Genomic DNA, 21,640 nt, shown 5'->3' on the forward strand with positions numbered 1-21,640 from the left:
TCAATTTAAAACTAGGGATAAGGACTTCGGATCGCGCCATTTTTCAGAGGATCGGAATCGGGTGAAAAGGATCAGATTTTTTTCACTCTCCCTCCTGCTGCTCTTCTTGGGTCAGCAGGGCTTTTTTGCAGTTTTGCTTGTTAAAGTTAACGATGATTGACAGGCATTGAAACGTTGATCTTGCCGGAGAAGCTTGGCAGCGCTACTTTCAAAGACGCTGAATACGCGTTTAGCTTGTGCTTGTTTAACACTAGTGTGCTGCGGCAACTCATTGTGTGTGCGTGCACGGCTGTTCTCAGCAGTGAGCGGATTTGACTTGACTCACTCAATGAAGACAAGCATTTTTCTACGTTATTCTTGCTTATAAATTCGCATTATGAAGGTGGCATGTCGGGGGAAAAAAATCCTTTTTTTGAAATAGCACTTTTTCTCGGAGAGCTATTTAACATTTTATTCAGCTTTCTAAGAGATGTTTCTGAGTCTAGGAAATTCAGGCACATCTGGAGCTGGATTTTTTATTTGTGTGATTCAAAAAACATGCTTTAGGCATTTCAGTGTTTGCATTATTCAAAATTTTCACCCCAATTTTTACACTTTTACTGCAAATGAATATCGACTCCAAAAATTGGTTATTGGCCCCCTATTACTACAAATAATCGGCACCTGAAAAACTCATATCGGTCGATTTATAATGGTGATACTGTCTCTCAAAAGGTTATCAATATGCTCCTGCCAAGAATGAAGTGACATTTTAGAACGAAGTCACTGCTTTAAAAAAAAAACACAAAAAAACCCCCAACAAATTGCGACCAAAATATTCCACTAGAAGAGTCTATTAACTCGATGGCTGCCACTGGTTCTGATAGAGATGCCCAATCCATTTAGACTGTGATGGGGAATGAAGGTTCATTCAATCGAAACTAAAGCACTCGCAGCCAGTCTTTCCGATTTTCAGGGCTTTTACAAATACTTCCTGTTCATTTCAGGACATTTCCAGGTCACTTCCAGTTGAGTTTGCGTCACAGCCGATTCATTTGCAGAGATTCCCGGGTCATTTCTTGTTCTATAGCCCCAAAATCAACAGGAAATGACCCAAAATCAACAAGAAGTGATCCAGAAATGCCCCCAAATCAACAAGAAGTGACTGAAAATCAACAGCCAGTGACCTGAAATGCCTCAAAATTAAACTCATTGGTTGCCATTGACTGCCGTAGACGTCCAATCTGTTTGAAGTGGGAGGGATGGCAGCGAATGAACATTCGTTCATTCGCTGCCACCCTCCCAGTTCAAATGAATTGGACGTCTACTAGTGGGAAACTCAATTCATTGCAAATCATATCGTATCATGAATTTGACAGAGGTTATCACTCCTAATGTATTGTTGTGAAATAAATAAACAATTTTTTCTTTACCTCTTTTTATTACATTAACGTCCCTGCATTTTATTATCAGCTTTTTATGATAGTTAACCAGTTTCCAACAGTAAACTTAAGGAAAATTTGTGAAAAGTACACGATTTTGGTACAAGCTAGCGTACTGTCATGTACAATGAATGTCAGTAGTACAGCAATAACTTTACACCAACGTCCAATATAATTGACAACACAAACGTTTATGTCGATATTGTGCACCCGACGCTACAAAACGATATTTTAATTCCTAATTGAGCCTATGAAGGGTCTTACATTTTTGCAAACATAGTAACAAACACGTTTTGCTGTTTGCTTGTGTCAAATGTCATCAGCACAGTTGATGTTTTACAACATTTGACAAACATTAAGTCCACTTGAAGCGTTCGCCTAAAGCAGTGTTTTGAACGGCTCAAATTTACACAGAACATGTAGAATTTGAGCCACTAAGACGTTCGAGTTAGGTCCCGGACGGGTTATAGCCCGAAGAATTACGAAAATATAGTAGAGAAACAGAACGCCTCGGTAAAAGAATTAGAATTTACCTCCATTTGGAGACGCCATCTTCGAAATGAGCATGTGACTAATGTCAACCAATAGCAGCGGTGTTATCCAAAGCAAAATTAATGATGTAAATCGCGCTATCTGTCGCTAGAGTGTCCCATTGAAGAACAAAACTGTTTCCATGAGGGTTTTACAAAATGATTAAATTTCCTAGAGATGATAATAAAAAAAAATAATTGAACAATATATTAATTAATGATTGAAAAATACACATCAACTTTTTTTTTTTACATTAGATGGACAGTTTTTGAGTCACGAAAACTGGTGTATTTTTAGGGGTCAAGACGCAACACCTTTGCCACAAAACCAATTTTCCGAATAATGGCAATTTAGAGTTATTAATTTCAATTTTTAACAATCAATCAATACTGATTCTGCAACTCTTGAAGTTGTTTTTCCGCAGGCAAAAAAAATAACCTAAAATGTCCAGTTACAAAGCAATGCAATAATCTTATGAAATTATTTGCAAAACCAAAACACTGAAAAAGATGGTTACTGTTTAACAACCATCAATATTGTCTTTGTCACTGTTGTGCAGATTAATTTGCATTATTCCTAAAGTGCAAAACATTTAATCAAATAATGGGTTTGAGGCAGAAGTGATATTGATGGAAAATAAGCTCAGAGCATTGCATTAAAAGAAATAATAAAAACTAAGTATAAACTATCCACTTGCTTTATAAATATTACTGCTAGTAAAAATGTAAACATTCATTTCTCAATTAAATATATGTCTATTTTCTGTGTGTGGCAGGCGCTATTAAACAGTGACATCCAGCGACCGTATTGAAAACAGGTAAAATGTATAAATCAGCACCTCGCCCTGTATTCCACGAACTGTTCCGATTTCCGTGGAAGACATTAAAATCTGGACTGCATTCCGCGATCGTGGATTAGCACAGTGGTTTCCTGGGGTACCATAAAATACTCCTTGCTGACATTTTTCTATTATAGTATTACAGTATAGAGAAAAAACATATTTCCAAGTACACAGAAACATTAAATACAGTAACAAAGTATTTCTATCTTATTACTTTATAATACAGATTGTTTAAATGGAACTTGTTTCAAAAAAATATGCGAGGTATCGTGGTTTTCATTCACTCATTTAGGGTTGCAGCTATCGAATATTTTAGTAGTCGATTAATCGATGGAGTAGTTAGTCCGAATGATCGAGGAACACAAATTAAAATACCTGAGCTGAGCCTCAAACAGTATTTTTTTTTTAAATTGAGGATCTATGTACAACAAAATAACAATTGGCTAATTTACATAGAAAAAGTCCGCTAGCTTAAATGCTATAAAATGCAAAAGTTTTTTTTACAATGCTCTTTAAAATCATCCACATTCCCACAAAAAAAAAAAAAAAACGGCTAAATATACCTATAAACCAAATTATGAATGCATTACAACGCCACTATAATTAAATGAATACTCGAAGCATCGCAATTTAATTCGAATATTTTTTTCTAATCGAATACTCGAGTTAACCATTAATCGTTGATTTGTTGCAGCACTAAACTCATTGTAAGCCATTGACAACGATATACATCAAATTCATTTTAACCAGGAGGAATGGCTGTGAATGCTCATGTTTCAGTGCTATTGATCCGTCAATGGCAGCCAATGAGTTAACCTATCATACATGTTTTGGTACATGCATGTTAACTTTCTCAACAAAGCCCTGAACCGAGGGAAATTAAATGGCGTTCATGACAATTGAAGGACTGGAACAGACAGACTAAGAGAATACTGTTGTTTATTAACATGGAGTGTCGTGTATGCTTGATATGGAGCCCCTAAAGGGGCATCAACAGAAATAAAATAAATTTAAGCAATATTTAATCTGGTGCGCATCAGATTGTTTCTAGTGCGCATCAGAAATCTGCCAATTGTTGCAAACGTTAGCATTATATATAGCAACAATTGGCTAACTTGAATAAAAAAAAAAAATTCCGCTAGCTTAATTGCTATATAATGCTAATGTTGACAACAATTGGCAGATTTCTGGTGCGCACCAGACTGCTTAAATCTATTTTATTTGTGTTGATGTCCCTTCATGGGCTCCATAGCTTACAAAGCATCATAAAATTCTTTCCCCAAAAATCCAGTTTAAGATAATACAAATACAAAGAAATTATCGACTTACTTTCAGTTTTTGAGGCACTTAAGATCATACAACATCCAGTATAATACCTAATTCTAACATCCAAGTTTCAAGTCCTTCAGCATAAAAAACAATCAACTCAAACACACCCAAACGGGGTACAGTACCATGACAAAATATCTTAAGAATAATAACACTATAAGACTGTGAAATGACAGCTATAAGTCCTTGATGTCCACACCAGATATTTGTAACTGGTGTCATCTTCAGTGAAATCGTATTAGAACTCCCAGGATTCCATCCACTTCAGTCCGGCCATTGAGCTGCCAGGCTCGTGTGCCAGAGGTCCCGTCATGCCATAGGAGAGCGGGTGGAACAGGTAGAAACTGAGCAAAGAGAAAGACTTCCTGTCAGTTACTTAAGATACATGAGAAATGCCTGAATATTTTCATGATAAAGTATGAGTGGGGAAAAATATTGCCATTCCTTTCTTCATGCATGTAGAGCGTTTACTGTACATAATCAAGGGTAAACTTTGTTGCACTGATTTTTTTCCTCCCCAAAAGGGTGTGTGTTATTTTTCCCTGATCCATTCATAAATAGCTCAATATTAGGAGGGAAATAAACAAATGCATAATAATATTAGTTTTATTATTCATATAATCTATTTAGCATGCTACATGCTTTATACTCTTGATTTAATTTTCCATTTAATATACAGTAAACTCCCTTAGTAATAAAAATACAAATATCACTAACTTTGTGTTGTGTTAAAATTACAATCAAAATACTGTAACTAATAAAATAATTTTACAAAACTAAATCTTTTTGGAGTAATTTATATTAGTGAGTTACAACAAAAATTAATGACAAATAATTCAATTTTAAAATGAGAATGAACAATACTAACATCAGAATAAACCACTGATAAATTTGTCCATTTAAAAAATCAAATCTTTAAAAATCAGTGCCGTTGACGATGATAGACATCCAATCAGTGGCCTGCAACCTGCAGCTCTAAAGCCACATGTGGCTCTTATTTAACCTTTTGCTGTGAATCTAAATGAGTTAATGAGTATAGTAGTCCCCGGGTTATGGATTTTTTTTTTAATGGAATTTTATTGTCAACATCATCGGTATCATCGACAATCATTGACAATTACAAAATGTGATATGATTTGCCCGAAGAAACCGAAGAAGACTACAAAGGCGGACGAGATGAAGCATATGCTTATCAGTTTCCCATCCCCCATACAACTAAGGACGCACATTCAGGCATGGAACATACATCAAAACTGTAGAATAACACTGTCAACAATCTGGGTTTAGTGACTAAGCGTCCAGTCAAGCAGCTCGATTAATTTTAGGGCGTACAAGGTTATGACTCTGTCATGTCCCTGACATTTTTGCATCTTTTTGCAGTGGAACATTTTGTTGTGGCTATGTGTGTGACATGTTATCACAGCTGGTGTGACTAGAGATTCAAAATGCTTTTCTTATAAGTCTCTTAAAAGGATACATTGCTGAGGTCTACATGGTGGCAACAATTTGCGCACACAAGGGTCACTGTAACAGTTTCATCAGACATGAATGTATGAGAAAATCAAACAACATGCTTTACATATTTTGTCCCAAGATTAATGTCTCCACAACGAAAACATGCTTATTCGTTTTATACAGTATCTTTTCCATATAGACCCTACCCACCGACGTCACAAAATCACGTGCTCGCTGTATGGTTCCGCCCACTTGTCCGTCATTTTGTGTCTGTATTATCAATGGTCTCAATTGATCGAGCAATTTCATGGAAGACCCGGTGCTTTCGGATGCCGTAAACTCACTTGATGCGTTGCATAAAAGGCGTTATGTGCAAAAGCTTCAGTTTATCCATTCGCCAGATCCATATTTGATGCCTAAATCGATGTTTTTCGACCCGCTGTCTCCGCCGTATTTGCCTGACATCTGCTAGCTACCCTGAACTGTACAACTATCTTGTCCACACAAAATCAGCCTATTCTCACGAAAGTTTGAAAAACTTTAAGAGCTTGGAGGCTTATAAATACTTTGTTGCTGGTTGGGTGAAACAGGTCCTCGTCCACGAAAATTCGGCAGGAATCTATCTTGTGCTTGGAAAGGTGAGTTACGAAATTTTCAATTCAAAATCTTTTGTTATTGCTAACATCCACTGTCAAGTCTAATGTATTTCATGTCGTTTGTCAATGGAGTTAGGGCTTTTAATGTTTATATGGTTTAGCGATAGCACTCTCACTACATACATACGTGTATGTTGTCGGCGATTAGCCTAGCAATGATCTTAATTGTGGTTGTCAGCCCAAAACCCTCTAAATATATATTAAATGCATCTTACCAGATATAAAATGACTACTACATAATCTGTGGTAATCGTTTGGAGCCCAGTTTTCTCGTCGAATTGCAGCAGCCCATCTCGCTCTCTTCTCTCCGGGTCTCTCGGAATCCGGTAGAACTTCAAGTCTCTCCGTCTTCTCCGTCAATCTTCTCTGTTATTGCAACCGACCGCCACACACGCCTTCACCATTTTGATTATTAATGTTAACGAGCAGAAAAACACGTCGTAAATAGGAGGAATGTACGTAGCCGTAACAGGGAAACATGATGTGTTGACGGACAATTGGGCGGCACCAGTCAGGAGGAAGGAGTTGTGACGTCACGTGGGTAGGGTCTATACTCAGTAAACTAGACATTTGAATCAGGAGCTCGGTAGACACAGCAGATAATTATGTTTTTACAATTGGGGATTAGGAGTTCAATTGTAATACATTCCAGGAAATTGTCAATCATAATTGCAACACCCCCTCCGCCCTTAGATGCCCGATACTTTTGTGTCATGTTATATCCGTGCAAATTAAAGTCAGAGCCTTTGTTGTCTTTAGTAGATAATCCTTAATGTGTTCAAGATTCTTGTAACTCCTGCCGTTGATAAGTTTCAGCTACCGTCCACATCCACGAGTTGTTATACTGGTTGGCTGTGTAGTATTTACAGTTATCCAGCTATTGTAGTCAGTTGGTCAAGACTTGTAATAGCTCTAATCTTCATATCCTGCGTCTTGACAAAGACCCTGCAATCCGAGACCCAGGTGTTTGCTATAATCCCAGTTTTCTTGAGTTGACGTGCTTTTCTTGTAATTTCGGCATTTCGGCGAGTTAAGTTGTCATTCAAAAAAATCTTCGACCATTTCAGGTCGAAAGGGTAACAGAACCCTCGTTACGAAGGAGTTCCGTTCCTACAGTGGCGACATAACCTGAATTTCCGCGTTAAGTCGGAATTAACCCTTCAAAAGTTCAAAATAACTATCCATAAAGTCCAAAAGTATCGGGGTTTTTTTTTGTTGTTGTTTAATGGTGGTGGATACACGGCCCTCTGGTGGCATTGTTGGGTCTGGCGGGACTGTCGTTCAATAATGCTTCTATAACAGATAGCTGTGCTCCGGTTTAGCCCACATAAGGCTGTAAGTTGCTTCAGCTAAAATGTATTTGTGTATGCATTTGTAATTAAGTTTAGAGCTACGCTTTGTGGCGTTAGAAGTGAGCAATTTCCTACGAGAATTGTAAATACGTTAGCAATCGTAGCATTCAAGCTAGCAGATTTTTGTTATGCAAATTAGGCTATTTTAATCTACTAAATTTACATATTGATCAGACTAGATAGACGTTTGAACACCAATTGTTTTGTGTCAAGTGTTTTATTGTTAAAAAGACGTGTACATATGTGTGCTACAGCTTTACAAATTGTCAAAAGTGAAGGAAGTAAAAAGCATCAAAAAGCACAACTGCTTTGTTTGCTGTCTGTCAAGCTGAAAAACTTCACGTTTAGTAAGGACAGAACAAGTCAAGTTAATAAAGTAAATTAAAAAATAAGATACTGTGAGGTACAATCGCTGTTTGTGCGACAAAAAAGACTGGAGACAAAATGGCGGACGAGATTTCGGAATCGTAAAGTCGAAATCGCTTAAGTTGTAACCCGGGGACTACCTGTACATAGACTAGGGGTGCACTATGTCCATTTTTTGAAACCGATACCGATATCGATAACTTCCTGCTCCTCAAGGCCCGATACCGATACGATAACCGATAATATATATAATTTTTCAATGTATATTCACCTGAGTTTTTGAACACCTGTACGTCAAAAATACTAGTGGTTGATTCAGCCTTTATTTGCCCTTGTTCGAACCAGAATTTTCATGATGACATGAACATTATTATAATGAACAAAACAAAGACAGTAACAAAACTTTGCATACTGGAAAAACAGGAGTGGAAACAAACGCACAAATCCCAATCCGACACCGTGCCAAAAATATTAATAGGGCCGATAATATGTATAGGATTTATTGGGATGACATCATTATTCCTATTATCGGACCGATAATTATCGGACAGATAATTATAGTGCACTTCTAACATAGACCTCAAATCCACTTCTAGGAGTGCGATGCAAAAAACATTTTTTCCCTCACCTGTAGAGAACAATAGCCAGAAGCGACATCTTCCCAGCTCCGTGCAGCCAGTCACAATATGGCGGATGAAACAGCAGGTCAGCCATGTTCAACAGGAAGTCAAGCGTAATTCCTGTATTAAGCAAACACTGTTTTTGTCAACACCTTAGCACAGGGGGTGTGCATATGCTAACTGGACTTATTACCTGTCAACATGCTGCTAAAGAGCATCGCAGGGAAGTAATGATGGTAGTAAAGGACTCGACCCATGGCGTAGAACGGTATATAGTGCAGTATCCAGCCAAGTAAAAGAAGGCCTCCTCCCCTCATGAGAACCAAACAATGATCTGATAACCAGAGAACAAGTTTTTCCCTGCTTTAATTTGTGTCACAGAACATGTACAGTAGGATTCATGTCTGTAACGGTACAATCGTAACGTCCTACCTCTTCTCCTTTGGCCTACTGAGATACCTCTTTGGAAGGCAATCGAAGCGACCGCAGCAAAGACCAGATATAACCCTAAACTCACCAGATTTAGCCACCAGACCACCTAAAAAGATGTTTTATTACATGTCTTACAGTATTAATTTGTACAGATAAGGTATAACCTGCAATTAATTAAATGACAAGCTGTTCACTTACAGGGTTGCCGAGCAAGTACACACGGTACTCTGTTTCATTCACTCCTGAGAATCTTAGTCCCTTCACGGGAGAAAAGTGACATTTACTTAAAAAAGTTTATCAAAATTCAGATTAATTTGAACCACAACTCACCTGGTAGTTGATTGGCCAGTGCCAGGGTTTGGAGTTCATCTCATTGTCTTTGGGCTTTAAACCACTGTTACCCTAGGAGAAAAGACACCAGTTATTGTTTATGTTTGCAGAAATGTACATGCAGTGTTACGTCAACATTAGTGCTGCAACGATTAATTGACTAGTTCGGTTAATTTGATTAGAAAAAAAGATTTGAATTAAATTTTGCTGCCTATTTTGAGTATTCATTTAATTGAAGTGACGTTGTAATGGTTTGTTTTGAAACTGTTTGCATTTAGTTTTATTGATTTGGGTGGATACTAGTGCTGCAACGATTAATCGATTAACTCGAGTATTCCGTTAGAAAAAAAATATTTGAATTAAATTTTGCTGCTTCGAGTATTCGTTTAATTAAAGTGGCGTTGTCATGGTTTGTTTTGAAAGTGGTTGCATTTAGTTTTAATGATTTGGGTGGATACACTACAGTGAATCTGACGTAACTCATTTCAAATGGCTGAATCTAGCTGCTCCCTGTTGAGACCAACATAAGCTCAGTTTTTGTTCACGCTAATGTTTTTTTTAGTGCATTCGTAATTTTGTTTAAAGGTAAAAGGTATATTTTGCAGTTTTTTTTGTAGGAATATGTTTTAACTATTTGTTAAGAGCATTGTAAAAAAAACGTTGGCATTTTTATAGCATTTAAGCTAGCTGACTTTTGTTATGTAAGTTAGCCAATTGTTCTTTTGTGTACATATATCCTCATTTATTCATTTTTTCATACCGATTGAGGCTCAAGTCAGGTATTTAAATTTTTTATGTTCCTTATCCGATTACTCGATTATTCAAACTACCTAGTTCATTGATTAATCGACTACTAAAATAATCGTTAGCTGCAGCCCTAGTGGATACACTGCCCTCCAGTGAACATGACAAAACTCATTTCACAGGGCTGCTCCCTGTTAAGACCAACATAAGCTAAGTTTTTTAATGCATTCGATATTCAATAATTGGTATATTTAGCCGTTTTTTGTTTTTGTTTTGTGGGAATATGTGTTTGAACCATTTGTTAAGAGCATTGTAAAAAAATAGGAAAAAAGTTAGCATTTTATAGCATTTAAGCTAGCGGCTTTTTGCTCTGTAAGTTAGCCAATTGTCCTTTTGTTGTACTTAGATCCTCATTTATTTATTTTCTTTTTTATACCGTTTGAGTTAATGTTCCTTATCCGATTACTCGTGTCATGTTCTGCTCTTAGTCAGATTTTGTGTTGTTGCAGAGCCAGCTGTGGGGCGTTCCCGACGTCGCACCTGCAGCTAATCACTGTTCATCAACAATAGTATAAAGACGCAGGCAATCCACTGGAAGGACGCCGAGATATTTTCCTTGCTGGTCGCCATTCAACATCCTCGTATTTGAGTAGCTTGTATTTGTGTAATTTGGCCCCTGCCGTGGGTTTTGGTTGCCTGTCGCTTTAGTTTTGTATGCCTCTACCTTGTGCAGGTACGTGAGTGTATTTTAGTTGTTTTATTGGCTCTCTGCCTACCACCTTGGTTTGCCCTCGCGTTTGTCGACCTCCTGTCACGGACCCTTTTTGTTATTTCCCTTTTTACCGCGATCGCGTGTGTTTTTGTTTTGTATTTAATAAACCCTTGTACGCTCCTCTCAGTCGTTTTTTGTCCGTTGTGAGTCCAACCTTGTTTCCGCGTTCGCGGACCCCGACAACTCGATTATTCCAACTGACTAGTTCATCGATTAATCGACTACTAAAATAATTGATAGCTGTAGCCCTACTCAAGATCTGAAATTAATTCGTTCAGGAGTGGCTTCCATATCATGATTTTTTTGTATCATGAATCGTATTTTACATGTATATCGCCTAATTCAGTCCAAGCTCTTCTAAAAACACCACCTTAAATTTGTGGTCATGGTAACACTGCACTTTCTTTTTTCACTTACTCTTATCATCACAATGTGAGACTCCATAAGGATTTCTAGGAAATGAGGTTTCAGCACTGACAGGCTGATGTTGGGCACTGTCAAGAACAAAAAAGCAGAAAAGAATATAGAATGGTAAAGGCTTGATTTGAAAAATAAAAGAAATGTCTCATACATTTGGCATTGAAATGATCTTCAATGTTCCACTGAGAGCTGGGAGTCTCCTTCAAGTAGGGATTACAGGTAACCTCCACTTGTTCCCAGCCCCTGAAAAGGAACACACGGTCAGCTTCCCTCAGTGGAATTACAATTACATGCTCCAACCTTACCATTTGGGGAGGGTTTTCCCAGAAGAGAAAAGCACGCAACCAAGAGCTTTGTGCAGAAAACGAACTTTACTGCGTAGCACTTTCACTGGATCGCCTTTGCGGCCTCCGCAAACTTCCACTCGCCAGAGGTCATTGCTGTCACCGGTGTGATTCTAAATACAGACAGGGCCCAATTGCAATGAGTTACTTTAGACCAGTTGTTCTTAACTTGGATTCAATCGAACCACAGGGGTTTGGTGAGTAAATCTAAGGGGTTCGGCAAAGGTTAAGACATTTTCCTAAACTGACTAAATCTAGGCAAAGTGCAGTTTGAGACCAGGTTTTGGACTGGTTTGCCCCAAATTTAAAGACTTTATTCCGTTTCCGTCAACTGCTTTTCCTCTATCTGAAAGGAGGAGAAACTGGTTTGCTCAGTGGAAGCTTGACTGGCACTTGGTATGAGGGAGTGCAGTGGTGTCTCTACTTACGAATGTCTCTACATAGGAATTGTATGACATGTCTCAACGGGAAAATATTGCTTCTTGTTACGAAAGAAATTTCAGAACACGAAAGGCAAAAATACAGTATGGGCTGCTACTCGCAGCTCCCAGAGGTGACTGAATGTCACATACAGTGGGGCAAATAAGTATTTAGTCAACCACTAATTGTGCAAGTTCTCCCACTTGAAAATATTAGAAAGGCCTGTAATTGTTAACATGGGTAAACCTCAACCATGAGAGACAGAATGAGGGAAAAAAAAAAAAAAAACAGAAAATCACAGTTTGATTTTTAAAGAATGTATTTATTTGCAACTCACGGTGGAAAATAAGTATTTGGTCAATACCAAAAGTTCATCTCAATACTTTGTTATGTACCCTTTGTTGGCAATAACGGAGGCCAAACGTTTTCTCTAACTCTTCACAAGCATTTCACACACTGTTTCTGGTATTTTGACCAATTCCTCCATGCAGATCTCTTCTAGAGCAGTGATGTTTTGGGGCTGTCGTTGGGCAACACGGACTTTCAACTCCCTCCACAGATTTTCTATGGGGTTGAGATCTGGAGACTGGCTAGGCCATTCCAGAACCTTGAAATCCTTCTTACGAAGCCACTCCTTTGTTTCCCTGGCTTTGTGTTTGGGATCATTGTCATGCTGAAGGACCCGGCCACGTCTCATCTTCAATGCCCTTGTTGATGGAAGGAGATTTTCACTCAAAATCTCTAGATATATGGCCCCATTCATTCTTTCCTTTACACAGAGCAGTCGTCCTGGTCCCTTTGCAGAAAAACAGCCCCAAAGCATGATATTTCCACCCCCATGCGTCACAGTGGGTTTGGTGCAATTCAGTATTCTTTTTCCTCCAAACACAAGAACCTGTGTTTCTACCAAAAAGTTCTATTTTGGTTTCATCTGACCATAACACTTTCTCCCAGTCCTCTTCTGGATCATCCAAATGCTCTCTAGCGAACCGCAGACGGGCCTGGACGTGTACTTTCTTCAGCAGGGGGACACGTCTGGCAGTGCAGGATTTGTGTCCCTGGCGCCGCATTGTGTTACTGACAGTAGCCTTTGTTACTGTGGTCCCAGCTCTCTGTAGGTCATTTACTAAGTCCCCCCGTGTGGTTCTGGGATTTTTGCTCACCGTTCTTGTTATCATTTTGACGCCACGGGGTGAGGAGGGAGTTGTAAGTCCATGTTGCCCAACGACAGCCCCAAAACATCACTGCTCTAGAGGATATCTGCATGGAGGAATGGGCCAAAATACCAGCAGCAATTGTGAAAAGCTTGTGAAGAGTTACAGAAAACGTTTGGCCTCTGTTATTGCCAACAAAGGCTACATAACAAAGTATTGAGATGAACTTTTGGTATTGACCAAATACTTATTTTCCACCATGATTGGCAAATAAATTCTTTAAAAATCAAACAATGTGATTTTCTGTTTTTTTTTTTCCACATTCTGTCTCTCATGGTTGAGGTTTACCCATGTTGACCATTACAGGCCTCTCTAATATTTTCGAGTGGGAGAACTTGCACAATTACTGGTTGAATAAATATTTACAGTATTTACCCCATTGTATAGGTTCCTCCAACATTGGCTATCGCCTAGCATCTTCCTGGCATCCAACTGGCTAAGAGGGACCTTTACTGTACTGTATCTGTACAGTCGTGAAAAAAATTAGGCCACCCAATTACCTGCAATTAAATCACTTTCTTTCCAGATATAAAGAAAAACAAGATCAGACATTGATATGTGAACATTTCTTACTAAGAACTGAATATTTCTTAGGGAATTTTCAGTTAACGAATTGATTTCATAAGTAGAGGTACCACTGTACAACAGATCTATTAGCAATGTGGACTGCGCTGGCATTGAAAAACACTTGAGACACATTTTACGCCAGTAAAATAGTATATGATGCAGGCTTAATGTTGAACCACATAAGATTTTTTCCCCTCCAAATTTAAATGAAAAATTCAAGGGTATGGTCATTGGGCCAGTCTTGGCTGTCTGTGATGATAAAATGGCTGCAGGCTAACTACATGCCAAATGCGTGTTTCAGGCAGATAAAAACATTACACATCAAATTTGGACCTGCAATAAAAGGAGAAGAAATTTAAAGGGGAATTTGCTGAATATTAGCTAGCTTAGTTATATCAGTTTTGAATTTGAAAATAGATTGCTTTACCATTTAATTCTGAAGGGTTCAGTGATTGCACATGTGAAATTCCTTGGGTTCTTGGTTAAGAACCGCTGCTTTATACACACTAGGATGGATTTTTTTTTTGCACTGTGTTGCCTACTCACAATGCCATAACCCGTAACTTGGTAGTGCTTCCCAGTCAGCGGCGCTGCATGGAGGTGACTGTGAAGATTCCGGGTTGTTCTGAGAACACCAAGAAAGCATATACCGTAATTGTAATTTAATTGTTTGAAACAATTGATTCAAAACAATGTCTATTTTCCCACTGACTCTTTGTGCTCCAATCTGATGATGTCACCGTGACGAACCAGATCAGGGGCCTCAGACTGAGCTAAAACACAATCAAGAATGTAAATAAATGTTATGATTGAACAATAAAAGTTACAAGTTGGATGGGTCCCTTACAGTTTGTATCATTGTGCCTGTGAACCACCCATAGGTTGTTGTAGTCCTTGTGCAGGTAGGCTGTAATCTACGAAAAACAAGAGTACCTTCTGTGTATATGTCAAAACTTTTGTAAATAAATCATTTGTACAGGCTAAAAGCCTATCAGGTTACTAATCGGGTTGTTGTTGGTCTTGTCGACACAAACTTGCAGTCCTACTCCTCTGTCATTTGTCAACCAATTCTTTTGAAACTTGAAAGCTATGTAGCACGGGCCAGTATCTATCGAATCTTGGAGCCTGTTTTTGTTTGTTATCTTTTTTTATGCATTACAATCACAATGATCATTCAGTTTCATTGACATCCAACTGCGAAATTTGGAGGTAAGTCATTTTGAGGGGACAAATTATTGACATTTCAGTGTGTCCTGACCTGCTGCTGCTTTGCTCCAATTCCATCTGGATACAAATGCCAGTGCGAGTGCAAATAGCCACCAGCAATGCGAAGGTTTTTCATTGTAACGGTGGAGCCATATGCCAGGTCTACACAGGATGAGAAAACACATTTCCTGACATAAATGAAGAGTTATTTTTTAACTCGTTGGCAGCCATTGACAGATATCCATTCATTTTGAATCCTGCATCTTATAGTCCACTTCAGCTTATTTGTTCATTTATTTGGGTTAATAGGTAACACTTTAGTTGACAGCAGTGTCATAAGACTGTCATAAGATCGTCATAATTATGACATGACACTATCATGGTCATTACTGAAAACTTATGATAGATGTCATTAATTGCAATCTGGCAAATTATGTCACTAACTCCATTTATGTCCAGTTTGGATCTTTTACATCCATTCAAAAGTGAGAAAATTTCCCAGATGACACTAACTGACATATGTTATAAGCATTCGTTAATGCCCATACCAGTGTCATGTCATAATTATGATTGTATTATGACAGTCTTATGATTCCACTGTCAAATAAAGTGTTACCAAATACCATAACGAGCAAATAATGAAACAACTGGAACAGTAGCTGAAGAAATAATTAGCACAGAACGTGAATTTTGTCTGTAGCGCCAACACGCATGCTAGGAGGCATGTTGGATGACAACAGTGTTGACAGCAGGTGGCAGCAGAGGTTGACGGTCTCCTCCAAGGGAGCAGTGATGGCCAAATGAAGCTTCTTGAAGCAACATAGCTTTGCAGCCAATTGGTTCAGAGCTTCATGGTGTTTCATTTGGTCTTATGACGCAGCTGTCAAATAAAGTGTTACCTTTTAATATCTTTTGATGTAAATATCCCAAAATACAGTGAGGACAGCAGCATTTTATAGTCCAGTGCGGCTTATCTATGAACAAATGCCATTTTCGTGTCCAATTTGGTGGGTGGCGGCTTATAGTCAGGTGCGCCTTACAGTCCGAAAATTACAGTAACCTGGGAAGACTGGCTGTGAACATTTAACTTTAAATGCCACTCGTTCATTTGCCCCTCCCAGTCAAATTTTGATTGGACGTCTAGCGCTGTCAATGGCATCCAATTAGTTAAATCTTACACTCAGGCATCGAAGCGTTGTGTAGATTGTTCCCAATGAGACGAGACTGGAAGGCAGAGCTGAAGAAACCATCTCCCGGTCCGCTGAAAACAAAAAAACGCATCAAAGTTCAATCAATTGATTTAATGTATGACATTAAATTGCATCCAAAACTAACAGACACCTTTTGTTCAGCACCACAAAGTGGACAGCAAATATTGTAACGTAGAGGAAGAGGGGAACCAGGATGAGCCCGAATACGCGAGCCAGGAGGTGCTTTGCGACGTCCATCTAATGCCAGCAAATACCATTGTTATCACCATTTTGACTATTGTGACTATTTAGTGTTTACCAATGATAGGTCCAGATCGCCTAAAAGTCTCCAGAGGTCAGAAATTGTGTTCAGTCCCACCAGCAGGATGACAAAAAGACCTACAAACTTCACCCCCAATGCTCCAGCAAGACTGACACCATTTAGTAGCATCCAAAACCACCAAGAAGCAGAATAAGGCCTGGAAAATAGAAAAGCAAACTTGATTCAGTGTAACCAATGTGAACGTTTCTTGTCATGGTTTTTGACAGATATTGAGCTGGAGTATTGAATAGAAAAGTACATAACCGGACACCTTTTCCAACTCACACAAATGGGAGAACATGGCAAATAAAACAATAATTTTTTGGGAGCAAATGTGTAAATTAAAATGGAAAAAAGGAATCATAGACTTCATAATGGTATTGATGAGTCAGATCGGTCATACACTGCGCCTTGGCTTCAAGTAGGGGACGTCACATCAAAAGGAGCTACTCACAAACACATGCACGCAGCGATCTAACACCGGATTTCTGTTGAAAAAGTACGAAAGCTGTACAGCATACAAACAGGAAGGATTATCTCAGGAGTGATTTGTTCGAGGATTCAAGGTAATTATTATATTTTTCGTACGTAGTGCATGCATTTTGAAACGTGAGAAAAAAATCAATGGGAGAAATTAGCCGCTACTGCATTTGCATCACAGTTCGCAATATTCACAGAAAATAAATGCTAACTGCATGTTTTTTTTTTTGCTTTTAACCAAGAATCGAGACTGTTTTACGTCCATATCGATAAAGAATTCGGGGACTCTGTTTACATAAGGCAGTTGCTAGATGCATTCACTAACAGACTACCATTGTACTTTGACATATTTACGTTACATAAATGCTAACTGCACATTTTTTTTGTTGCTTTTATCCAAGAATCGAGACTGTTTGACGTCCATATCTATAAAGAATTCGGGGATTTAAGCATTTATTTGCAAGAATTTTCACCAGAAAAGCTCTGTTTACATAAGGCAGTTGCTTGATGCATTCACTAACAGACTACCATTGTACTTCGACATATTTACGTAAAATAAATGCTAACTGCACATTTTTTTTGTTGCTTTTATCCAAGAATCGAGACTGTTTGACGTCCATATCTATAAAGAATTCGGGGATTTAAGCATTTATTTGCAAGAATTTTCACCAGAAAAGCTCTGTTTACATAAGGCAGCCGCTAGCTGCATTCACTAAGACTAGCATTGTACTTCGACATATTTACGTAAAATAAATGCTAACTGCACGTTTTTTTTTTTTTTTTTTTTTTGCTTTTAACCAAGAATCGAGACTGTTTTACGTCCATATCTATAAAGAATTCAGGGATTAACACATTTATTCACAAGAATTTTCACCGGAAAACTGTTTACATTTGGCGGCCGCCACATTGACTAATAGACTAGCATCGTACTTCGACATATTTATGTAAAATAAATGCTAATTGCGTGTTTGTTTTTTTTGCTTTTAACCAAGGATTAAGACTGGTTTACGTCCATATCTATAAAGAATTTAGGGATTTAAAAATTTCTTCACAAGAATTTTCACCGGAAAAGCTCTGTTTACATAAGGCGGCCGCTAGCCATTTACTAACAGACTAGCATTGTACTTCGACACAAGAATTCAGGGATTTAATCATTTATTCACAAGAATTTTCAACGAAAAAAGCTCTTTGTGATTCCACTCCCATCAATACATTATAAAGTTTATGATAATATATAAAGAAAGAAAAAAAAAACATAATTTTAAGAGACTACATTTTACAAGTCATAAATACAGTAACTGTTTTAGGGTAAGACTTTACGAGAACAAAGTCATCGTATGACAATTTAAAAAGTTACATGATTACAGTAAGAATGTTTTGAACTTAAAACTTTCAATGAAGACTATTGAACATCTCACGTTATGTAAAACAAGAAATAGTAACCATTTCCTGCTCAATGTAACATTCAAAACAAAAACTAGGATATATTATTACATGCAAAACTGTTCAATAAAGCACATAACCCAAAAAAATTGGCTACCTGTCCTTTTCCCCATTGAACTTGACCATGCTGAGTGTTGCTGCCATGATGAAGAACAAGAGTATGGGATCCAAAAGGATGTACTGAGAAATAGTGATGCAGCCTGTGTCTGTCAGAAAGAAATGTGCAATATAAACTGAATGATCAGCTCCAGTAAATAGCGAATAAATTGACCGAGTTGGGACTTACCAAATATGAGCAGCCAAGCAGCCATGAGAGCTGCTGTGTGAGAGTGAGACAGCTCCAGTACAATGAGGTAGGCAAAGATAGGGAGAAAGGAGCCTAAACCAGCACATAACTAGAAGAAAAACTTAGATTAAGTTTGAAAAAGCAGATTTTTTTTAAACACTCAGTGCCACCTTGAAGTACATCTATTTGTATACAAGTTTTTTTTTCTCCATAATGTGTCTTTTTTTAAAGGTATATTTCCAAATAATCTAAGTAGCATACTCCTCTCATCCCCCAGTAGATGTGGTGTTCATATTTATCTCCAGGTCTTGTGAATTGAAAAGTACCATCGTAGCCGCTCATGTAACCGGCTAGCCCTATCAGCATCTGGAAAACAAAACAAAATCACTAGAATATTAACTCCAGGTAGTTCCCGGGTTACGAACGAGTTCCGTTCCTTAGCTGGCAACGTAACCCGAATTTCTGTGTTAAGTCGGAATTAACCATTTACGTACCCCTAAATCTCAAAATAACTACCCAAAAGTACTGTATTTTGTTTAATGTTGGAGGATACACTGCCCTCTGGTGGCAGCGTTGGGTCTGCCTGGACTGTCACTTTGTATGACTGAGGAGCAGACTTGCCTGACATGGATAAAGGACAACTGCACTCTGGTTTGGCCCACATACGGCTGTAAGTTGTTTCAGCTAATATATGTTTGGCTATGCATTTGCAATTAAGTTTACAGCAACAGTTTGTGGAGTTATATGTGAGCGAATTGCTATGGGAGCATTCGTAACATTTAAGCCAGCGGACTTTTGTTAGGCAAATTAGGCTAATTTAATCCACTAAATTTACATATTGATCAAACTAGATGGAAGTTTGAACGCCAATGGTTTTGTGTCACGTATTTTACTGTTAAAATTTGTGTAGTTTTGAACATTGGTGTACTTACAGCTTTACAAATTGTCAGAAATTAAGGGAGGAAAAAGCTTCAAAATCCACAAATGCCTTGTTTGCTGTCCGTCAAGCTGAACAACTTCACGTTTAGTAGGCACAGAACACGTCGTATTAATAAAGTAAAGTGAAAACGACTGGAGACAAAATGGCAGACGAGACTCCAGCGTCATAAAGTCGAAATCAGGTAAGTCGAGTACGTCGTAACCTGGGAACTAACTCTATATTTCTTTTTCTCAGGTGAAAAACAATACGTTGATATCTTACTTTCCCCAGAGGAGGATGCACATCAAAAAAGAAGGTCCTGTTGATGTAGTAGCTTCCCATCTTCCCAAAGTGTGTCTCGTCCCAGCTGAAAGACAACAAAGACGAGTCCAAAATCACTAGAAATGATTCATGTGAGAAAGCATGGTAATTCTTTGGAGGCTCCAGTGCGTGATGTTTGCATGGTAGAATATCAGACAAGTCTAAACTATCCAAAGATGTGAATGTGAGCATTGGTTTTTTTGTTTTTTTTTTCGTTAATCTTTGCCCTTTGCTTGATTTCTGACAAGAAAACCGACATTTGTATTTTGCACACTCACCACACATGAGGAGGCTCTTTTATTTTGTAGAGGCGTGTGGAAAAGGCCAGTCCAGCCACCAAAAAAAGTAATCCTCTGCTGTTGGACTCATCACTGGTGGAGCTTCTTCTTCTGTGGTTACGCCCATTAGATTGCAGACTGTCACCCTCTGTCAAGTGTCCATCCTCATTGGGGTTTTTATCAGTTGACAGGGCAGCGGCTGCCAGAAGGGTCTTTCTGTTTCTTATTGATGAGTCTCCTGTTATGTTTTCTTCCATTAGAACGCTAGATGAAAGCGTCCATTCCAACCGTAGAACCAGGCTGATGAAAGCTTATGTTCTTATAATATAATTTACGAATACAGCCTTCATTGATATTGCAAGATAGGCATCATAATATTGCTCAATTGCCAGCCACGTGTGTCTATACTGTCCGTGAATGCGTCACACGCTTTATGAAACTCATACTTATCGCTACTTATGCTAGCTTGCTCCTGTTTAAATCCATTCGTTCAAAAAAGATGGTCCTTCCAGACAACTACAAATACGTTCACGCCTATTGTAAAGGTTTTGACGTTCTCTAGGCGTAATTAAGGATAACTTCGTATTATAGTATTAGCCTCTATGAATATAATGTATGGGTTCGCGACAGTACGCTGACTCGAATGGTGACATCGGTTCCGAGATGCCTTGTTGGAGTTGTAGTCCGCTGGCATATTCGACCTGTTATTAGAAAGACCAAAGGCATACGTATCCCATGAGTCTCCGCGCTCAGCAAACTCGCTCCTTGCTAATCAATCACAAACCGGGAAAAACAAGGCTGTGTACCGCCGTTTTGACCACAAGATGGCCGTACAAGGTTATCAATGCGCTTCGTGTTCAAATCTGACCATGCGTGCGATTATTGACATGAACATAATTACTCGTTAAATAAATAATATAAAAGGGTAGTATGATTAAGTAAACAAATTAACACATTCAATTCACTTCCATTGACAGTGATGCAAGGCACAACTATTTTAATTGGAATTTGTTGGGATTGAATGATCATGTTTTAGTGTCATAAACAGCGATAAGTAATGCGTAAATAAATACTATTAGACTATAATAGACAAAATATATCCATTTTTAAATTCAAACCAAAGGCGGAGTTTGACATTTGGGGGGGGGGGGGGGGGGACAACATCTTGATGACCCCTAAACGCAGTGTCAGCAAGAAAAGTGCTTCTTAGCTAATACTTTTCGCCAAGATCGTCATCCAATGAATATGGTACGCCCATAAGGTATGGGGGTAGATTTGTGTCTTTATTATTCAATCAAAAAAAAAAAAAAAAAAAAAGTTGCTTAAATCAAAATATCTATTTTCAACCCAAAAAACTTCGCTTAAATTAAAAAAAAAAGTG

The 21,640-nt window shown here is 38.3% G+C and overlaps 2 protein-coding genes across 2 annotated transcripts in view; both read right to left on the reverse strand.

Annotated features, from left to right (window-relative positions):
* lin52 (lin-52 DREAM MuvB core complex component) overlaps nucleotides 1–1,973 on the reverse strand; it is a 29,861-nt gene extending 27,888 nt beyond the window's left edge. The window contains exon 1 of the mRNA XM_057858758.1: nucleotides 1,955–1,973. Coding sequence (XP_057714741.1) covers nucleotides 1,955–1,973 — 19 coding nt within the window. The remainder of the gene's footprint in view (nucleotides 1–1,954) is intronic.
* A 1,760-nt stretch (nucleotides 1,974–3,733) lies between these two features.
* On the reverse strand, nucleotides 3,734–20,921 carry pomt2 (protein-O-mannosyltransferase 2). Its single transcript, XM_057858583.1, has 21 exons — nucleotides 20,260–20,921; nucleotides 19,943–20,027; nucleotides 19,003–19,107; nucleotides 18,742–18,850; nucleotides 18,553–18,661; nucleotides 16,530–16,689; nucleotides 16,362–16,468; nucleotides 16,199–16,281; nucleotides 15,073–15,182; nucleotides 14,662–14,728; nucleotides 14,527–14,587; nucleotides 14,361–14,439; nucleotides 11,575–11,726; nucleotides 11,421–11,512; nucleotides 11,267–11,343; nucleotides 9,334–9,405; nucleotides 9,202–9,261; nucleotides 9,004–9,109; nucleotides 8,765–8,905; nucleotides 8,580–8,691; nucleotides 3,734–4,466 (listed from the first exon to the last, which is right to left on the reverse strand). The coding sequence occupies exons 1-21, from the start codon at nucleotides 20,514–20,516 to the stop codon at nucleotides 4,361–4,363; spliced, it is 2,250 nt and encodes a 749-aa protein (XP_057714566.1). The 5' UTR covers nucleotides 20,517–20,921; the 3' UTR covers nucleotides 3,734–4,360.
* Between the last annotated feature and the right edge of the window lie 719 nt (nucleotides 20,922–21,640).

This window comes from Corythoichthys intestinalis, chromosome 15 (genome assembly GCF_030265065.1).
Source record: "Corythoichthys intestinalis isolate RoL2023-P3 chromosome 15, ASM3026506v1, whole genome shotgun sequence".
Lineage (NCBI taxonomy): Eukaryota > Metazoa > Chordata > Actinopteri > Syngnathiformes > Syngnathidae > Corythoichthys > Corythoichthys intestinalis.